Raw genomic sequence first — 19,509 nt, forward strand, 5'->3', positions numbered from 1 at the left:
AATAAAAAACATATTACTGTAAGGCATGTGATTTTCTACTCTGATTGACAATTTCCAGTAGCAGTCATCAAAACTCATCAATCATCAATCGATTTTATGCATTATGTTCCTGCCACTTGTTTGACTGAATGTCTGGATAATTGTGTCAATGACAAGAGGTACAGAAATTCTTATTAAAGTGGATGGTGAGTGTATATCTTAATGCAAATATTGATAGTTATGCAACGGATCATATCCTTTAACACACCCTGTTTGTTTTGCCTCTTTGAGCCTTTCCCCCACTTTTTGCATATCTCTTATCTGTACCTTGCAGTGGTTGGGGGAATGGGGCGTGGGCATTTATAAGGGTTGCCTTGGTCTTTGTTGCCTCATGAACATGTTTAAATATGAAGGTAATTCATGGAATAAACATCTTTTCCAATTGAGTCCTTTCCACAATAAAGACCACAGCCTACTTCTCACTTTGTGTCCATGTGCAGAATTTGCCAAAGTACCAATAAGAAGAGTAACCAGTGAGAAATGTGCAAAAATGTCAGCAAAAAATGTGTGTATAAGTAGCATGGTAAGTAGTATAAGTAGTAGTATGAATGACCTATGGTAGGTCATGCATAACTAGCATACCTTCTCAGGTGTTGTCCTCCTGAATTGGTGCAGTGCAGACATTATGAGTGTTTCCTCAGAAGACATGCCTGCAATGGATGCTGGAAGGAGCAGTAAAAAGTAATAATTAATAAATAAATTTGGAAAGAATAATGTTCAAATATAGAATAATAAGTTAATTAATGACTGATGTATATCAATGTTAGCTTCACCACAGAGGGCATTTTAATGTATGCTTTTCAGTAATCACTGAGTGCAACAGTAATACAAAATATTTAGCTCAATAAAATGTAACTGTACAATAAGCATTTTATGGAAGAAAATAATTATAAGCAATATTATTATAATTTATAATAATTTATAATTTATATAATATATACTTTTTTAATGTAATGTACAAAAATCGAAAATATACTGATAAACACCAATCAACATTTATGCAATGCAACCTATTTTGAGGAATAAAAAATACTAGCATTCAGACTTGTACAACAAGTTATAGCTTATACATAAAAATGAGGAACATTATGAAAATAACTGCACAGAACTCCAAACTAAGGGACAGTATACACTAGGTTAAAATTGTACCCCAACTAGCAAAAAGATGGCCCTGTTTTACCTCGATAGGAATTTCACACATAGTGTCTTGAGTTTAGACAGAGTTTACACAGAATGGTGCTAAGAACAAAATAAGCGTGGGTGGAAGTGCCCTGTTGAAAAGAAGGGTCAGAGAAAATAGCCATATTATTTCAAACTAGGATGTAAGGAATATGTAACTTGAAGTGGATGAGCTACAACAGCAGAAGACCACAGAATTCCACTCCTGTCACAAGAATCTGAGCCTGTCATGGGTACAGGCTTAACTATACTGGACTACAAGGGGTGGAAATTTGTAATTATCTGCCAGTCAGAGGAATGGTAAGGAACATGAGTGATATGTCAAACTTCAACATATCAGCACTAGTCATACAAACAGAAGGCTTGGTAACTGAATCCATAAAAATATACAACACTAATTCCTTCCTGTCAAAACAATGAAACAGTAATTTGTAGGTCTAGCTACCTATCAGCTGTGTAGGTCTAGCTACCTGTCACCTATCTAGCTACTTTCTTCTCTAGCTAAATTATGCCAGCTAGTTATCAGCTAATTTTGTCAACCTGACTGAATTTTGTCCCCCTGATTTTGTCAGTAATTTAGTCATGGCAAATTCCTATCCATCAGGCATCTTGGCTCTATCATATGACCACTAGTATCCTTGGGAGGGTGAAGGCTATTACGTGCTTCCTTTGAGGCAGTTGAAGCCAGATAATCTTTTTTTTATCTGCTGCTCATGCAAAGAATGCTGAGGACAAGATTACCAAAAATATATTCACTTTGATTCACTTTTATTTATATAGCGCTTTTTAAATTTTATCATGGTAATTTTTAAAGAAACAATCAGAAAGCTTTACAAATATCTTGATGTAGCTATAAGTCCCTAATTAGCAAGCCAGGGGTTACAGTGCTGTTAGGTCAAACTGTATTAAATGTATGACAAAGGAATCAGTCAAGTCCAGAGGGTGAAAGACACAGCAATTCTTTTTCTGTACCTAGCACACTTCTCTTACTTGTTAGTGCAGATGATGTTGGGCTACACACAGCTTAGAGTTTTTCCTTAACTGTGTATGTGTGAAGGTCATTGCCATATAAAAATCAGTTTTGGGTGAAGGAATTCCTTGTGACCTCCACAGGGGGAGTGTCATCACTGTGGTTCATTTGTGATAAGGAGCATCACAAGGTTGCCTTAGATCAGATAGCATGCTCTTGTCTTAAGGGTAAATTGCTATCAATGGGCCGCATTATATGAACAGGTAAAGGCATAAAAACTAGTGAAACATCTATGTTTTTGTTGACAGCTAAATTGAATCACTGATGAAAATAAATGTCATCATGTTATGGATAAATTATAGGGCACTGGGTAGAGATTTATTACAACCATTGCGATACATACAGCACAATGTTGTAAATGAATAAAAAAATACACAAAATCTTTTGTTAAGTTGGCAACACTAAAAATAATGGCTTGCTATTGCCCCATTTAAGCAATAGACAAAGGTGTCTATTGCAAAGGTGCAGATATATTGTATATAGTATACAATATTCTGAGAAATATTGTTAAAATAAGAAACTTCCTCAGGCTTTTGTCACCTCCAGGTTAGATTATTGCAGTGCCTTGACGTGTGGAGAAACTGGAAAGTTTGGATGATGTAAAATGTATTCAATCAAGTGTATACAATCAAGTGGCCAATTTGTGTAACAGCCTTTCCCTTAAAGTCCCTGCTTCCACTTCGCGCATGTTAGTAAGACCGCACCTAAATCAGCCATTTATCAGATCATCAAGAACTTCAAGGAGAGATGTTCAATTGTTGTTAAGAAGGCTTCAGGGCACCCAAGAAAGTCCAGCAAGCGCCAGCACCTTCTCCTAAAGTTGATAAAGCTGTGAGATTGGGGCACCACCCATGCAGAGCTTGCTCAGGAATGGCAGCATGCAGGTGTGAGAGCATCTGCACACACAGTGAGGTGAAGATTTTTGAAGGATGGCCTGGTGTTAAGAAGGGCAGCAAAGAAGCCAATTCTCCCCAGGAAAAACATCAAGGACAGATATTCTGCAAAAAGTACAGGATTGGACTGCTGAGAACTGGGGTGAAGTAATTTTCACTGAGGAATCCCCGTTCCGCTTGTCTGGAGAAGAAGAGGTGAGCTCTACCATCAGTCCTGTGTCATGCTAACAGTAAAGCATCCTGAGATCATTCATGTGTGGGATTTCTTCTCAGCCAAGGGAGTGGGCTCACTCACAATTTTACCTAAGAACACAGTCATGAATAAAGAATGGTACAAAACCATTCTCTGAGATCAATTTCTAACCATCCATGAACAGTTTGGTGATGAACAATGTCTTTGCCAGCATGATGGAGCACATTGCCATAAAGTAATAGTGATAACTAAGTGGCTTGTGAAATAAAACATCAGAATTCTGGGTCCATGGCCAGGAAACAACACAGACCTTAATTGAGTAATTGTAGTCAATCCCCAAGAGGCGGGTGGACAAACAAAAGCCAACAAATTCTGACAAACTCCAAGCATTGATTATACAAGAATGGGATATTGTTAACCAGTATTGATGGCCCAGAAGTTGATTGACAGCATGTATGGCAAATTGCAGAGGTCTTGATAAAGACTTTGATAATGTTAAAATATTGACTCTTTGCATAAACTTTATGTAATTGACAATAAATGCTTTTAACACTTATTAAATGATTGTAATTGAATATTTGTTTCATTCTCAAAACATTTGGCCACGGCTATATATTGGAAAATCCTATAAATTGGAAAATTGAAAACTTTATAAATAGGCTAAAAAGGCCTTTGACATATACACAATCATATGATGAAACCTTGATTGAAGTTGTTTTAGAGTAAGAATCACTGGAATACTGACATATTACACTTCTACCATTGACTAGTAGGATATTAATTATTATATTTTGAAGTCAGATAATTAATAACATATATTGGAGTTAGTTAAAACATGCATTAACCTTCAGCTATCTCTCTTTCTGTGCTTGGTTATAGAAGTTAATATACTGTAGTTCTATATTTTAATCCTAGAGTGTCATCCACAAGAGAATAGGCTGCCTTCTGAGTCTTATCTTTCTCTGATTTCTTTCTCTTGTCATCAGGGAATTTTTCCTTGCCACCATCACATCTAGGATAAATTTAGAACTTTAATTTAAAATTTTATATCAAGATTTCTTTGAGCTGCTTTGGGATAATGTCCAGTGTTAATATATAAAAAAAGTTAAATATAAAACTGAATTGAATTTGTGTAAATGCATACATGCACACAGTTCCTATGGGAGTGGGATTTCCTGTACCACTTCACCAGCTGTTTGGAATGTACTTTCTTTTCTCATTGACTTCTCAACAGTACTTTCTCAACAGTAATTTCTCAACAGTACTGTCTCTGTACTGTTGTTTGAGGCATTTAGAAGGCATGCACATGAACAAATGCTCAGATGCATGCATAGATACATTCAAATTATGCACATAACAGACTCATAAAGTCTCTCTTCACTTTAGAACATGTAATACAAATAATATTAAATCTGTTGTTTCTCTAGTGAAAAATTCCTTTTTCTATTTTCTTCCTATTTAAAACCCATTGCCAGCTAAAGTAAACTGTTTATATCAGTTAAGCTGTAGAAATTATACAGACAGACAAGGAGGTTGAAGCGATACTTTACTGTTCTTTATTGCTCTCATCTTGGCTATCAAACACTGTTTCCTGTATATCAGTTCTATGGGTATAAATCAATTTCTGTTATGTAGAATGCATTAGAACATTACAAAACTAATCTTTATTTTCTAATCAATTGTACAAATACCATATTGCGTACCGAGCTATGTCAGATTTAATGTCCTGGAGAAAAACTCCTGAAGGAATTCCAATAAACACACACACAGACACACACACAGACACAGACACACACACACACACACACACACACACACACACACACACACACCAATAAAACCTGCACTCAGACACAAAGAATATGACTTGATGAACTTTAAATGTATACTTACAACTCTGTTAGGTAGTCTTTTTCTTTTTTCACTCTTTCTTTTTCACCTTTAAACTTTCTGCTGTTTGTCTTTTTTCTTTTGTTTTCTATTTGCTCTCTACTTGTGGTTTGGTAGATCATCAGAGAATGCATCTGCCTTTTGATTTCATGCGAGTGAAAGTAAAATACTTACCAACTTCCTGTCACGCACTGATTGGCCATGTGAGCCTCCTGGGGCTCTGTGAATGTATGCACATCTGTGTAAATGCATGTCACAAATTACTGTCATTTAAGCTTCCTGTTACTTGTTTTACACATCTTGAGCATCCTTTACAAATCAAAGGAAGTAGGGCCACAGCATAAGCTTTATACTGTATGCTTAGTACATAGGCCAATAATTGATTAGTAATCAATAAATGATTATTGAGTATAATATGGAGAACTATGCATAGATAGACTGCATTCATGATAATGTTATTGAACAATACTATCAGTCATTAAAGTAAGACATGTCAATATACTTCATCCAACCTCATTTCTATAGAAGGTGCTTTATATGTATTTGCAATATTTATTAGTATCCTGTGCATAACAATAAGTAAAGTAATGATGAGACTTCTGAACGCATCTGGTTGCACAATAACAATGGGTTTAACAGCAAACTTCCAAGTCCAAAGTTGTAGCACTACAAAATGTAAAAAGGATGAATACTTGTGCAAGGCTGGAAGTGTAATTTAAAATGTGAAACTAAAAGTATTTATTAAAATATATGTTTAAGTGTATGTTTATGTTAGTAATCAAATTGAGCACAATGGTTTTTCTTTTAGCACTGGGTCTTCAGCATATCATTCAACCAAAAATTGCAAGAACCAAAAAATTACCTTTCCAGTGAATGCTGTATGAAGGATAAATGGTAACTTTTGCCATATCACCTTTCAGCACTAATAATTATTTTTGGAGTTTGTTCATTAATGTTCCACTGGCAAATCTGGTTACAGTTCAGGCACAAATGTCTGTTCCCAAAATCACATTAAACCTTGGAGAGAAAAAATGCATTTGCTCGACATATAAACGTCTAGAACCTGAAATGGCTGTGAAGAATATCAACCCCAGAATGCAATGTCTCCATATTACGATACTGTATAATAGATGAAGCATGTTGAAAAAAGAAAACTGCTATATATTTATAGCCATTCTGTAAAGGTTAAGCATGTTACTGTACATGTTATTGTAATGGAAATACAGTAAAATGCTGTTGGAAATTACCTGTAAATCTACAGTAAATGGATAGAGTAAAGTGAGTGTTGTGTGTTTTCAGGAGTGCTAGCCCTTTCGGTGCTGGTCACACATAATGTAGCTTCAGGATTACTTGGACACATGGCTGAAGGGACTTAAACTTTTCATGATTATTAGTTCACTTTTCTCTATGTTAACTGTTGCTGCTTATAAAAGTAAAAAGTAAAATTTCAGTGATTTTCGGTAGGCATAAGAGCAGGGGCGGTTCTAGGATTTCCTCTTTAGGGGGTTTAGCCCTCAGTGAGAATTTAAAACAAGAAGAGTTTTATATTATATATTATATGACCACATAGTACGCCAATAGTTGTGGTATTATTTAAAATGGCAAAAGTGGACACCAAAATTTTATGCATGATGTAATGATGCCAGTAATGCAGTCATTAATAAAAATATGCACAAGACAAAGACCAAATCAATAAATGTTATTTTTGTTTAGTATTGAATGGATTGTTTGCATTAATATTTTGTTTGTGCTACAACTCTGGTAATAAGAATAGTGAAATTTCACTGCTTTTGGTTGCCGTATTTGCGGCTTTCCGCCGATTAACGTTATAGATAAATGCCTAAAGCTCTGACTGTGCGTGCACAGTGCGCGTGCCTGTGCTTCTCCGTAGAGCGCGCGGATGTGCGTAATGCAATCTAGGAGCAGTGATTCGCCAAACCTCCCTTATTGCAGTCACACATTTCTACTGATTTTAGTTTGTAGTAACGAGTAACGAAGATGCTTAGTGGAAATATAGCGGAGTAAAAGTATACATTTTATCTAGGAAATGTAGTGGAGTAAAAGTGAAAGTTGACATAAATTTAAATAGCGAAGTAAAGTACAGATACGTGAAATTTCTACTTAAGTACGGTAACGAAGTATTTGTACTCCGTTACATTACAACCCTGGTCCTGTGTGTGGAGCTTCTTGACACTGACATGGGCATTCCTTCTTGGCTTGTGTTCTTATCGCTACCATCAGAAGTTTGCTGACATCAGCATTTAAAAGCAAGGCTCACCAAACAGGAATACATGGAATAGTTTTTCTTTCACGTTAATGCAACCATTAATACATATAAATTGAACAGTTAGACTGTCACTCAGATAACAGAAGCTTCCAGAAACCATCAGCAGATGGTTTCCTGCATCTATGCATTACATTCTTTTTACATTTAAGTGTATACAGGTGTTGCCTGGTTAATAATATTCTGTTGAATATTTAATGTTTTATTTATAAAAAACGTGATTACTTTGTGTGCACAGCAAAATTCATTTTCTGGTGTAATTGTTTATTTTTGGCACAATGCAACAAAATCCAGTGATCACCTAATTCTGACTCATTCTCAGATGTTCTGGTGTTTGTTTTATTTAGCCATATAAGCCTTTAGGCAAACTGTGTTTTATATTAGCAACTACACAATGTTACACTTAGACATTAGTGAAAAGTCATCTAGATAAAATAATCTTTATCTGTGTATTGCATTTTCATTTGTGTAACATGGTACAATTACATATATTAACAACAATGCACGTGGTTTAATATACCGTATACCCAGAAGTAAAATGAAAGTTTAAGTATTCCGGTGAGGTTTCCCTCTGGTGGTTCGGAGGAGGAATCGCGGGGTTGTAGTGTTTCACTGTAATTCTGCTCTATAGTTTCTTATTGATCTTTGATGTCAAACTCAAATATCTTTAGTGTATAGCAAAAGCAAATGAATTTGCCTCATTGTTCCATGCTGGGACTGTATTTATTAAGGTTCTCCAGATATTCATACATGTCCAGACAAGATAAGATAAAAAAAGATATTCCTTTATTCGTCCCACAATATAATATACAGTATATACAAAAACGAAAATGTATAAAAAGAGTATTTTACATATATGAAAAATATACATTTTTCAATTGATGTTATTTCTGTTATTGCACATGTTTAGAATGCTTTGTTATTGTTTATTATTGCAGTAAAACAGTAATAACAGTGTGTATTTATTATTTACATTCTTCTCATAGAACGTTTTTTTCTTTCTAAATGAGTTGTCTTAGTGCCTAAGTCGTATTCTGTCATTGTTACTTTAATATTATATGTGTGTATGAGTGGGAAAATGGCTGTACAGTATTTATTTCCCCAAATGTCACTAAATGTTATTTTATTGTGTAGAGACAGAGATTTAAATATGAATGGTTGGTTAATTAGTGTATATTCCTGGTGAATATATCTACATATTAATTTGTCATGTGAGTTTTTTACTTTTGGGAAATCAAGAAGGCTTTGAATATATGTGAAATGTCCATCCTGTGAAAAAAGTCTGGGTTTGCAAAGGCAAAATCAACCAGACCATTTAAAGAAATTTATTTGAAATTTTAATGAAATTATTCTTTTTATTTATTTTTTTATTCATGAAATAAATAGTTTTTATTATTGAGTTGTTCAAAAAATATAAAAGACAAGTCTGTGTTAGGTGACTTTGCCAACAAAGATAATATGCAAGCTCCACCCTTCAAATAACATTACCAGTAAGAATCAGGGCACTAATTATCTTGGAACCATTTTGAGCTTACAACATCTAAAGCATTTTCAGGAACAGAACATCCGTGAAACAGGTAATGACCTTGGCTTTCTGATATATTTTTCTGTTACTTGGTCTTTGGCTTGCTTTACTACATGCATTGATTACCTGTTAACCAATAAAGTGCTTACAAGTTAATTTGTTTCAGAAGTTTCATACACAATCGCCTTATTCTTTAAACATAAACATTTACATTACATTAATATATTGTCATATATATTTGTACCTGCTTTTCTACCAAATCCAAATGAATGATACTGAATAACTTTAAACCACATTTTTTTCTAATGAAATAATATGTTCTTCAATCATTTTTAAGCAATTACAGCTGTTAAAATGAAACTGTGTGTTTCCAAACACACAGTACTGGTCAAACAAATGCTCTCAAGGTCAGATAAGAACTTCAAAATGCTATACAAAAGAAGGTTTATCAGCATGTTCACACACACTTTATGTGCATTTAGATATTGAGTTTTGACGCCTGGTCATCTAAAACCTTCAACACGCGTGTGTGTGTGTGCGTCTAATGATTCTTTTTTTAAAGACTAGCTAGTATCATGCACCGAGATTGTCCTCGCTATTCAGTAGACCGACCATCCTACTCTCAACAAGATTTTGATGAGGAGTTTAATAGGAAAAGGAGGAACTATCCTTTAGGGGAGAAAGTCAGAAAGTTTTTCAGGTATGTTACCAAAGCTTATTTGTGGAAGTTTAAATTCTCTTAATTATATGCAATTGTATACATTTTAATGTGCATGCAAATGATGCAGATGCTCCAGTGGACGACTGAAAAGTCTTTTCTTCAGACATCTGCCCGTGCTTAGCTGGCTTCCCAAGTACAATTTCAGGCAGAACCTTGTATGTGATGTCATCAGTGGAGTCAGTGCAGGCACAATTCAAGTTCCACAGGGTTTGTGTTATTTATGTCTTATGGACTATTTGCAATATGGAGCTGCCATTTTAAAATATTTACTCCTTTAAAGAAAATTGCAACTTTATGGCAACAGTTTGGGGGAAGGCCAACACATGGGTATGATCAGGTTTCTACAAGCTTTTGGCCATATAGAGTATAATTAATTTGGTTTATTCTGTCCTATCTTCTTTATTTAGGCATGGCCTTTGCTCTTTTGGCCAATTTACCTCCAGTCAATGGACTTTATTCATCTTTCTTTCCTCTTATTCCATACTTCTTCATGGGTACAGCCCACCAGATGGTACCAGGTAAATTTTGATTGTTTAAATATATTTGATTTTGTATTTTGGTCAAAATTATTCGGACATTAGAAGATATTTTATATTAGAGCTACTTAAATTTTAAGCAACATACATGTGATTATTTTTACTTCAAAAGAGAATGTGTGTTGATTACAATGCATGTCAACCACAAATGTCAAACAAATGCCATCACCCTTAGTACTACTACTTCTGGTGTACTTGGTATATTGGTTTATTGGGTGGAGTTGCCAGTGAATATGTTGTTATACTTTTTTTCACACAGGTACTTTTGCTGTGCTGAGTATCATGGTGGGTATAGTATGTCTTCAGCTGGCACCTGAATCAGATTATAGCTATTTTAACACAACTCTCAATGCCACTGTAGTAGATGAGCAGAAGATGAATGAGGCTCGATTGGCCATATCAGGCACCTTGGCTTGTTTGACTGCCATCATACAGGTGATTGACCAAAAATGCAGGTAGTGTTCATCACTATATTGGACACCCTGATTACTTTTTATTTATTTGAATTACATGAGGAATAAATCCTGATGTGGTGTGCTGTTTCTCTGTTTTTCTAATTCATTAACAGTGTTCCAAAGGTTAGGGTTAATGTAACATGATCTATTAATATTATTTATATCACAGCAAATTTACTACAGCAAATTTATTTATTAAAGAATGTGACAATTTTATTTAAAAATCATTTTCTACTAGTTTCTACTAATTAGTTAGCTTCTGTCTTATCTGTTATGCTGTAGCAGCTATAAACAGTCATGAACACAAACACTTAGAATTAGGATGCAAATGCACATTGTGCAAACAATCTAATATTCATTGGGCAAAGAGCAGGGCATATGATATAAACTGGTTCCAACTGGCTAGGCAGAATAGAGGTTAATAATAATAATAATAACCTTTATTTTCTATAGCGCCTTTAAAAGAACATCTCAAAGCACTTTACAAAAGCAAAATAAAATCAACAAAATTACACACATAATATAATGATTAAAATTAAGAACAGAGAATATATTTAGTCCAAAAAACAAATATATAGAAGCACAAGTTCAGACTCTATAAATGTTACAGATGTGAGAGAACTGAATATTTACTTATTTACCTAAAATAAACTGAAAAAATGTGACTTTTAGTCCTAACAGCACATACTACCTGAACTCAGGTGAACATATTCAGAAGGATGGTGACTAGGAACATGGGAGTGTAGGTAGTTACTGGCAATGGCTATGGCTATGGTTGCTGGCCATGTTTGTAGGCTGCAGTGAAACAGAGTCTGTGACATGAGGTTATGTGACACAGTCATTCCCTTACCTATTTCTTGAAGTTAATAAGATAAAAACTGGAAAGTCCTAAGTCTCTTTCCTGTGAAAGCTCCACAATGGCTGAAAACCTGCTGACTAAAGAGTAAACAAAAGAAAATAATATATAAATATTAGTGAATTAATATAAATCTGTGATCTACCATGCAGCCTATTTATTGTCAATGCCTTCTAACCAGTCAACAGAGAATTCAAAAGTAATGCAGTATTAATTTGAAAAATAGTCAGTAGGAATAATGGTTTGTGTTTGTTTTTGGTACATTAACAGATTGGTCTCGGTATGGTGCAGTTTGGATTTGTGGCCATATACCTATCTGAGTCATTTGTTAGGGGATTTATGACAGCTGCTGGGCTGCAGATCCTCATATCTGTGCTTAAGTACATATTTGGGATCACAGTACCACCATACAGTGGTCCTCTGGCTATAATTTATGTAAGTATTATCTAAGAATATAATACAAAAAATATTAACCCTTAATCACCCCATCAATTCTAATGCAGTCATGCATCTCTTTTTTCAAGATCATAGGCATGAACCTTTGTACTTTTATGATTTTCCTGAATGTTTTTCTTTTGGTGTGCTATTTTTTAATAGTGTCATTTTTTTTGTATTTCAGACCCTCATAGACATATGTAAAGGCCTGCCCAGCACCAACATAGCTTCTCTTGTGTTTGCAATTGCCAGCAGCGTGGTGCTAATAATAGTAAAAGAACTCAGCACTCGCTACCGTCATAAAATCCCTTACCCTATTCCCATAGAGATAATTGTTGTAAGTTAATAAAGAAAAAAGGATCATGTTGTCATTATTATATTTTATAGGAAAAAAAAAACAATAAACCAAGTAATGTTGAAGTGTTTTTCTTCTATTAGCAATACTGACAATGTTTATTTCGCAGGTGGTGGTCGCCACTGCCCTCTCTGGGCCATTGGATCTGCCTGAGAAGTACCACATTGATGTTGTAGGAGAAATCCCTTTGGGGTGAGCGATATATCAACTGGATTGGAGCTTTACATTTCCTATTGTAAAACCTTGCTTGTGGGCTAAGTCACAGTGTCTTCTTTTAGATTTCCTTCCCCAATCCTGCCTAGAGTGTTGGAGTGGGGGGAAATGTTAAGTACAGCTTTCTCACTGGCCATTGTGGGATATGTCATCAATTTGGCAATGGGCCGGACGCTGGCCACCAAACATGGTTATGATGTGGATCCCAATCAGGTATACTTGTGGAAAAGATTTTGCCTAAAATATGATAGCAAACTGTTAAAGCTTTCATAAATGATTGCTTTCAGTGTATAGTATATAACCTTATCTTAAATCTGTACCCAAATGTTTCTACTACACAAATATGACACACAATTCAACTTTGCTTAATTGATAGCGGGTTGTTATCTTTCCTGCTTGGTAGGAAATGCTAGCTTTGGGATTCAGTAATCTCCTGGGTGGTTTCTTTAAGATTCATGTGATCTGCTGCGCTCTGTCTGTCACACTTGCTGTGGACAGTGCAGGAGGTTCCTCACAGGTAAGCAACATTCTGGTGTTTCTTCTATAGTTGATAATTTTTAAAACCAGACTGATATGTAAGTAGTCCAACATATGAAACATAGGCTCTGTAATGGCCATTAATCTGTTTTTAAATACTATTTTAAAAATGCATCTGCCCCTTCACTGAACTTGATTATTTAATAAAAATAATAAAAATAATAGGGGGGCACGGTGGCTTAGTGGTTAGCATGTTCGCCTCACACCTCCAGGGTTGGGGGTTCGATTGCCGCCTCCGCCTTGTGTGTGTGGAGTTTGCATGTTCTCCCCGTGCCTCGGGGGTTTCCTCCGGTACTCCGGTTTCCTCCCCCGGTCCAAAGACATGCATGGTAGCTTGATTGGCATTTCAGGAAAATTGTCCGTAGTGTGTGATTGCGTGAGTGAATGAGAGTGTGTGTGTGCCCTGCGATGGGTTGGCACTCCGTCCAGGGTGTATCCTGCCTTGATGTCCGATGACGCCTGAGATAGGCACAGGCTCCCCGTGACCCGAGGTAGTTCGGATAAGTGGTAGAAAATGAGTGAGAGAGAGAATAAAAATAATAACAATAATAATAATTATGGCATGGTGTCTTGGTTAATAGCATGTTTGCTGTACACTTCCAGGGTGTGGGGTTGATTCCCACCTATGACATATGTGTGTGCATGTTCTCCCTGTGCCTCGGGAGTACTCCGGTTTCCTCCCTCAGCAATGCATTGTAGGCTGATTGGCATCTCTAAATTGTTTGTAGTGTGAATGGGTGTGTGAGTGTAAGTGCAATTGCAATAAACTAGCATCCAGACTCATTTACCAAGGGGTTCCTTGTGCAGACTTCTGGGAATGCAATGTGCAGCCCAAACTGTATTCCATTAAGTGAATAAAATCTAAAGTGTAACTAACTAAAATAACTAATTATTATTATTGTTATTATGTATTATTATAACCACTGTCATGTGGTTGATTCTCAGTTTGCCAGTCTGTGTGTTATGGTAGTTGTCATGGTCACTATGCTGGCTCTTGGGGCTTTTCTAAAACCGCTCCCTAAGGTAAGCAAGTTCAGATCTCAATATGTCAATAAAAAAATTGTGCTTTTGTCTGTAGTTTTGTCTATATTAATCTTTTTGTCTGTAGTCAGTATTAGGAGCTCTCATAGCTGTTAATTTGAAGAACACTCTACTGCAGATCTCGGATCCATACTATCTCTGGAAGAAGAACAAGCTAGACTGTGTGGGTTATGCTTTATTTAATATAGCTAAAATTCAAGAGAGACCAATATGCGATTCTGTGTAACACTGAAACATGCAGTATACCATTTTAGTGATTAATTTAGGGTAGTATGTTTTAGGATTTAAGCAATAAAAGTATAATATTCCTTTTGAGCTGTATCAAACTGTGGGCAGTTACACACTTATTTTAATTTTTAAAACAGTGTGTTTGGGTTGTCTCCTTCCTGGCAACCTTCTTCCTGAGTCTGCCTTATGGTGTTGCTATTGGGGTGAGCTTCTCCATTCTGGTAGTCATTTTCCAGACTCAATTGTAAGTGAACCCTGAATAGACTGACTTTACTGAACTCACATGGCATGCTTTTCATATGCTTTTATATATGATGTTGTTTTTGGTGACTTTGATACATCTAGTCGTAATGGCTCAGAAATGGCTCAAGTCTTGGATACAGACCTGTACAAGAACCCTAAAGTGTACCAAAAGGTAATATCTCAGAATTTGCTATTCAGTATTTGCTGTTTTTTTTTTTTTTTTTTACATTCATTTCAATATTAGTGAGGTATGATTAGTATTTTGTATTTTAATGATTATTATTCATTTTATTTAGATAAAAGCCATTGAAGGTGTGAAAATAGTGAGTTACTGCTCACCTCTTTACTTTGCCAATGCAGAGATATTTCGACGAAAGGTTATCAAAAAAGTATGATCACATTGAATTAATCAGTAAATGTGTTGATTGTATTTCTTATTTGATCAGTTAAATTATGTGCATTCCTATTACTGAACATCTGTATAAGGTACCATATACTATGATTAAGATATTTTTTGACGGTTTGCAGACTGGGCTTGATCCATTCAAAATGCTTCTGGCCAGGAAGAAGTTTCTGAAAAAACAACAGGAGAAAGAAAACCAAGAAATAAAAGCAAAGCATAGTCAGGAGAAGGCAGCTGCCAGAAAGAGGAAAGTGAGCTCACTAGTTACCATGAAGGTGCAGGTGCAGTAACGTTTCCACATTTACTATCACAGATGGATAAAAGTGGCTGTTATTTTTTATTTCATTTATTTTTGAACATTGATGGTCAAAGTGATATATACAGACATCTAGAGTAGTTTTGAATGCATATAATCAAATTGTTGAATCTCTTGGAATATCTCACTTGAAATTTCATGTAAAGTACCATTATTTGCTCCCCATTCCACTTTCAGACTATTTCACAAATTGATCTGCAGAGTGACTTTTACACGATTGGTGTAGGCAGCGATAATATGCCCATGAGTTACATCAATCCATACTGCGATATCATTAACCCCGCTGACCAGCTTCCAGAGACAGTGTCTGCCAGCGCCCCTCCTGTTATGATGGAGATGCAGCCTGTTCCTTTTCATACTCTTATCTTGGACCTGGGGGGAGTCTGTTTCATCGATCTGATGGGCATTAAAGTTCTTACTAAGGTCAATAAACAAGAATTTAAACATGAAAATGTGTTATGTTACAGGAAAATAATTAATGGTGGTGCTGACCTAACATTAATTATTTTCATGTAAGAGCACATTAACATTAATTATTTTCCATTAACACAAAGCACATGTTTCTAACACAACAATTTGCCAGTGCTAGCATTTTGTAGTTATTGAAGAACAGCACATTTACACAATATTTTATAGGTATGTTCTGCTATGTGGATAGCCAACAAGTTCTTTTTAATCACATACATTATAAAAACTATAAACTGTGATTCCCTAAGGAGCATCTCTATTTTTCTCTCTTAAAATGTAATAAGACATTTTACAGAGAAAACACCAACTAATATAAAATCCTGACCCACCACAATAAAGAACTCCACAGTGATGTGTATTTAACATTACATAAAACACTATACATATATATATTTTTTTCATATGACTACATATCTGTGATAGCTATTTAATCAGAAATATATGACTTTAATGTCATTTATAATTATTTTCTTGCAGATGAGCAACACATATAGTATGCTGGGGATTAGACTATACTTAGCAAATGTGCAAGGTAAATGCTTTTTTTTTCATCACTCATAATATCTGCACTGTGTTGAGGCAGGAAGTCTATACAGTATTGTGTAAAGACTTGCTTGGGTTATGTTCAGGTTATGTTCTTTGTCCTAGACTTTTCTTCTTGGGTTTGCTTTGGATCTGCAGTTTTGCACCATATGCAAATAAACCAAATGCAACATATTTTAATTCAAATTCGATATATTTATATAGTGCTTAAATAGGTAAAAGATAACGGGTACTGTATAAACTACTAGCTTGGATGTGTGTTGTTTTAGCTCAGGTATTTGAAGAGCTTGAGGCTGGAGGAGTGTTTGAGGAGAGCGGTATTACTCCTAATCACATATTCCTCTCAGTCCATGATGCAATACTTTTTGCCCAGTACAAGTCACTGACTCCCGTAACTACGGAACAGGTAAATCAAATGCAAGGACTAGAAAGTTTTAGGAAATTTAGGTAGTAATTTGTATAGTATTTTGTATTACCTGCCTATACTGTGTATACTATACATATGTGCTTAATATGCAGGAAGACAAGAAAAGGGTAAAATTGGCATTTGATATAGAAGAAGATGAACAGGATCTGGAGCAGGTAAAAGAAAACCCTAATACTAAAATGTTGGAATGATATTCCCTGACATTAAAATTAAAAGCTTGTATCTCATGATCTGTAAACAAGTGAACAAGTTTAATTCTAGTGAATGTTTGACGCTGATGATTGAAAAGGTGCCATTCTTATATTTTTTCCACAGGAACTCTTCTGAGCTCAGAAGAATATGAAAGTAGCTGGTTTGACAGTATTAACACATGATTTGTCTTGTAAGATCTTTTATAGAGGATTTTGCTTAATATGAAGTACATATTGTTATTTATCCGTTCACCAGTTCAGGGACAAAATCAATAATCTTTAGACAATACCTACAGTAAACTGTGTATGACTGTGCTTTCTGCAAAGTAGTAATTTGATTAAAATTATAGAAAAATTATTTTGTATAATATGAATTTAACATATACATACAGCCTAATTATTTATACTTTAAAAACTAATCATTTAATGTTTTAAGACCAACATATAAGAGCCAAAGTTGTTATTTTTAGATAAAGTGGTGTTCATATTAAGATCTGAAACTGAAATAGGTCCTAGTTTTTCTTTTGACCATTAATGAAGGGCTACATACCCTTTCAGGAGATGGTAGTATACACATGATATTCGTTAACACTTTGGAATAATCCATCAAGAAGTAAAAGAGAAAATAGGGAAAGTATCTAAGCTGATTAGTTTACTGTGTGTATACTAGTTTACCAAATCTGTCTGTGTGTTGTGGATGTAATTTGGATGTAATGAAACTGTAAACTGCTATTCTGCAACATTTAGATTATTAAGAAGTAAGAAATTATAAACTTATTAAACACATTTTTGTTTACTATATCCTGCTGTGTATCATTCCAATTACATTTCTTTCAAAAATAATAATGTATTTTTTATGCTGTGGAAAGCATTTTGCTTTCATGAATTATACCTATATGTCACCTTAGAGAACAGGTTCAATCTTGGACCTCATCTCAAGCACATTTGCATTATAATGACTCTTTGCTTCTAGTACACAAACTTTAACACAAGTTCAGTTAATTAGCTTATTATCTGGCAGGAAATGATATCCACAGATTTCAATGTAGCTTAAAACCTAGAGTATGGGAGGCATTTAGTCAGACACCACAGACAACACTGACACCCAATCATCATCATCAAAAGATTTAGAATATTTTGCATGAAAATTGGCTCTCTAGTACATTGTCAGAGATCCTAGAATTAATACCAATTCACATTGAACCTGTTCTGGTGGTTTGTGATTACTCAAAACCTTACCAATTCACTTTATATTGCTTTTTATTTAAATGTGTAACCAATCTCTATATTTTCTTCTTGTAGTTTGTCTGTGACTATAACATGGTAGGGGAAATTTTAATAAATAATCTTAAAAGATTATTAGCATGGATGATTGGTTTTTATTTCAATGAAATAACACATTATAAAATGTGACAACCATTAATAAAACCCATCTGTGTGGTGATTCTCTTTTCACTCTGCTAAGCTACATAATATTACATGTCATCTGTAAAGCATGAAAGGTTCTGCCTTAAATGACATGCATCACAATTTCTTATGAGACTTCTTACGGTTAAATTCACGACTTTAGTAGCAGATACTTCATAATTCTGCCGAAGGAAAAAAAAAAAAAACAATTATAATAACAATAGTTATTATTGTTGTTCTTGAGATGATGCATTAGTCAACTCTAATAATTATTGAGCTCTAATAATTGTTAAGCTATTGACAGACACAAACCTACTGTAAATGCCATTCAGCCTAGGTCAGAGGTGTCAAACTCAATTGCACACGGGGCCAAAACTCAAAGCACACTTTAGGTCGCGAGCCGAACAGGATAAATATTTATTGAACACGCTAAAACTAAATGTTTTTTTTTAACATAAATATGAATAGAAACAGACAGGAATATTATTCCAGAATAATTAAACTTAAACTTTATATAACTTAGAATACTTGTCAAAATGATAATTACAAAATTATCAAAGTTACAACTATGAACAAAAAAATTATGCTTTCCCACAAAAGTACAAATAACAAATTAAAACATTAAATTTGCCATTTTATAAAAAATAAACTTAAACTTTAAATATTTAACTCTCCATAAAAATATCTCCTGTCAAAATATGAGCATGGTCCAAAAAACCCAGGAAATATAGATAAAATGTGTGCTTTTCAACAAAAAATAACAAATCAAAACATTCAGTTTTCTTTGCTCTTATGCCATTTTGTCAGATCTGGATGCTTGGCATCTTTTCTAGGCAACAAGTTGGTTTAGGTTTGGCAGACATCCCAACCTAACTAATGAACCTTATTGTAAAGTGTTACCCAAATATTTGTTAATTATATTAAAATATGTAGATCACTTTTACTATTTATATAAGCTGAAGATGTAATAAAACTTGTTGAAGTCACGTCAACACGTGTTTTACAATCATTTACCCCGCCATGGGCAATGCTGACAAACTTTACAGACTTTACAGAGTGCAAGATTGTCATTATGTTTAACGCTTATAAGACATGGTACAC

At 34.7% G+C, this 19,509-nt stretch overlaps 2 protein-coding genes across 5 annotated transcripts; both read left to right on the plus strand.

Annotated features, from left to right (window-relative positions):
- The first annotated feature begins 5,850 nt into the window (after nt 1-5,850).
- Nucleotides 5,851-7,489, plus strand: slc48a1a (solute carrier family 48 member 1a). Its single transcript, XM_060894588.1, is given in 4 exon segments — nt 5,851-5,854; nt 6,524-6,554; nt 6,556-6,656; nt 7,392-7,489. Coding segments are annotated over 4 exon segments (234 nt in total).
- A 1,540-nt stretch (nt 7,490-9,029) lies between these two features.
- On the plus strand, nt 9,030-17,800 carry LOC132862522 (solute carrier family 26 member 9-like). Of its 4 annotated transcripts, none has more exons than XM_060894568.1 (21): nt 9,030-9,085; nt 9,596-9,733; nt 9,822-9,961; nt 10,162-10,272; nt 10,550-10,725; nt 11,872-12,036; nt 12,221-12,373; nt 12,501-12,583; nt 12,670-12,817; nt 13,008-13,121; nt 14,087-14,164; nt 14,250-14,345; nt 14,548-14,654; nt 14,756-14,825; nt 14,950-15,042; nt 15,182-15,337; nt 15,550-15,795; nt 16,318-16,372; nt 16,653-16,789; nt 16,903-16,965; nt 17,126-17,800. In XM_060894568.1, exons 2-21 carry the CDS (start codon nt 9,609-9,611, stop codon nt 17,135-17,137), a joined length of 2,328 nt encoding a protein of 775 aa, XP_060750551.1. In that variant the 5' UTR covers nt 9,030-9,085; nt 9,596-9,608; the 3' UTR covers nt 17,138-17,800. The 4 variants fall into 4 exon arrangements, with proteins under 4 accessions (XP_060750551.1, XP_060750554.1, XP_060750553.1 ...); XM_060894571.1 differs by having other exon boundaries at nt 15,574-15,795; XM_060894570.1 differs by having other exon boundaries at nt 15,182-15,331.
- The last annotated feature ends 1,709 nt before the right edge of the window (nt 17,801-19,509 follow it).

Source organism: Tachysurus vachellii, chromosome 19 (genome assembly GCF_030014155.1).
Source record: "Tachysurus vachellii isolate PV-2020 chromosome 19, HZAU_Pvac_v1, whole genome shotgun sequence".
In the NCBI taxonomy this organism is placed as follows: Eukaryota; Metazoa; Chordata; class Actinopteri; order Siluriformes; family Bagridae; genus Tachysurus; species Tachysurus vachellii.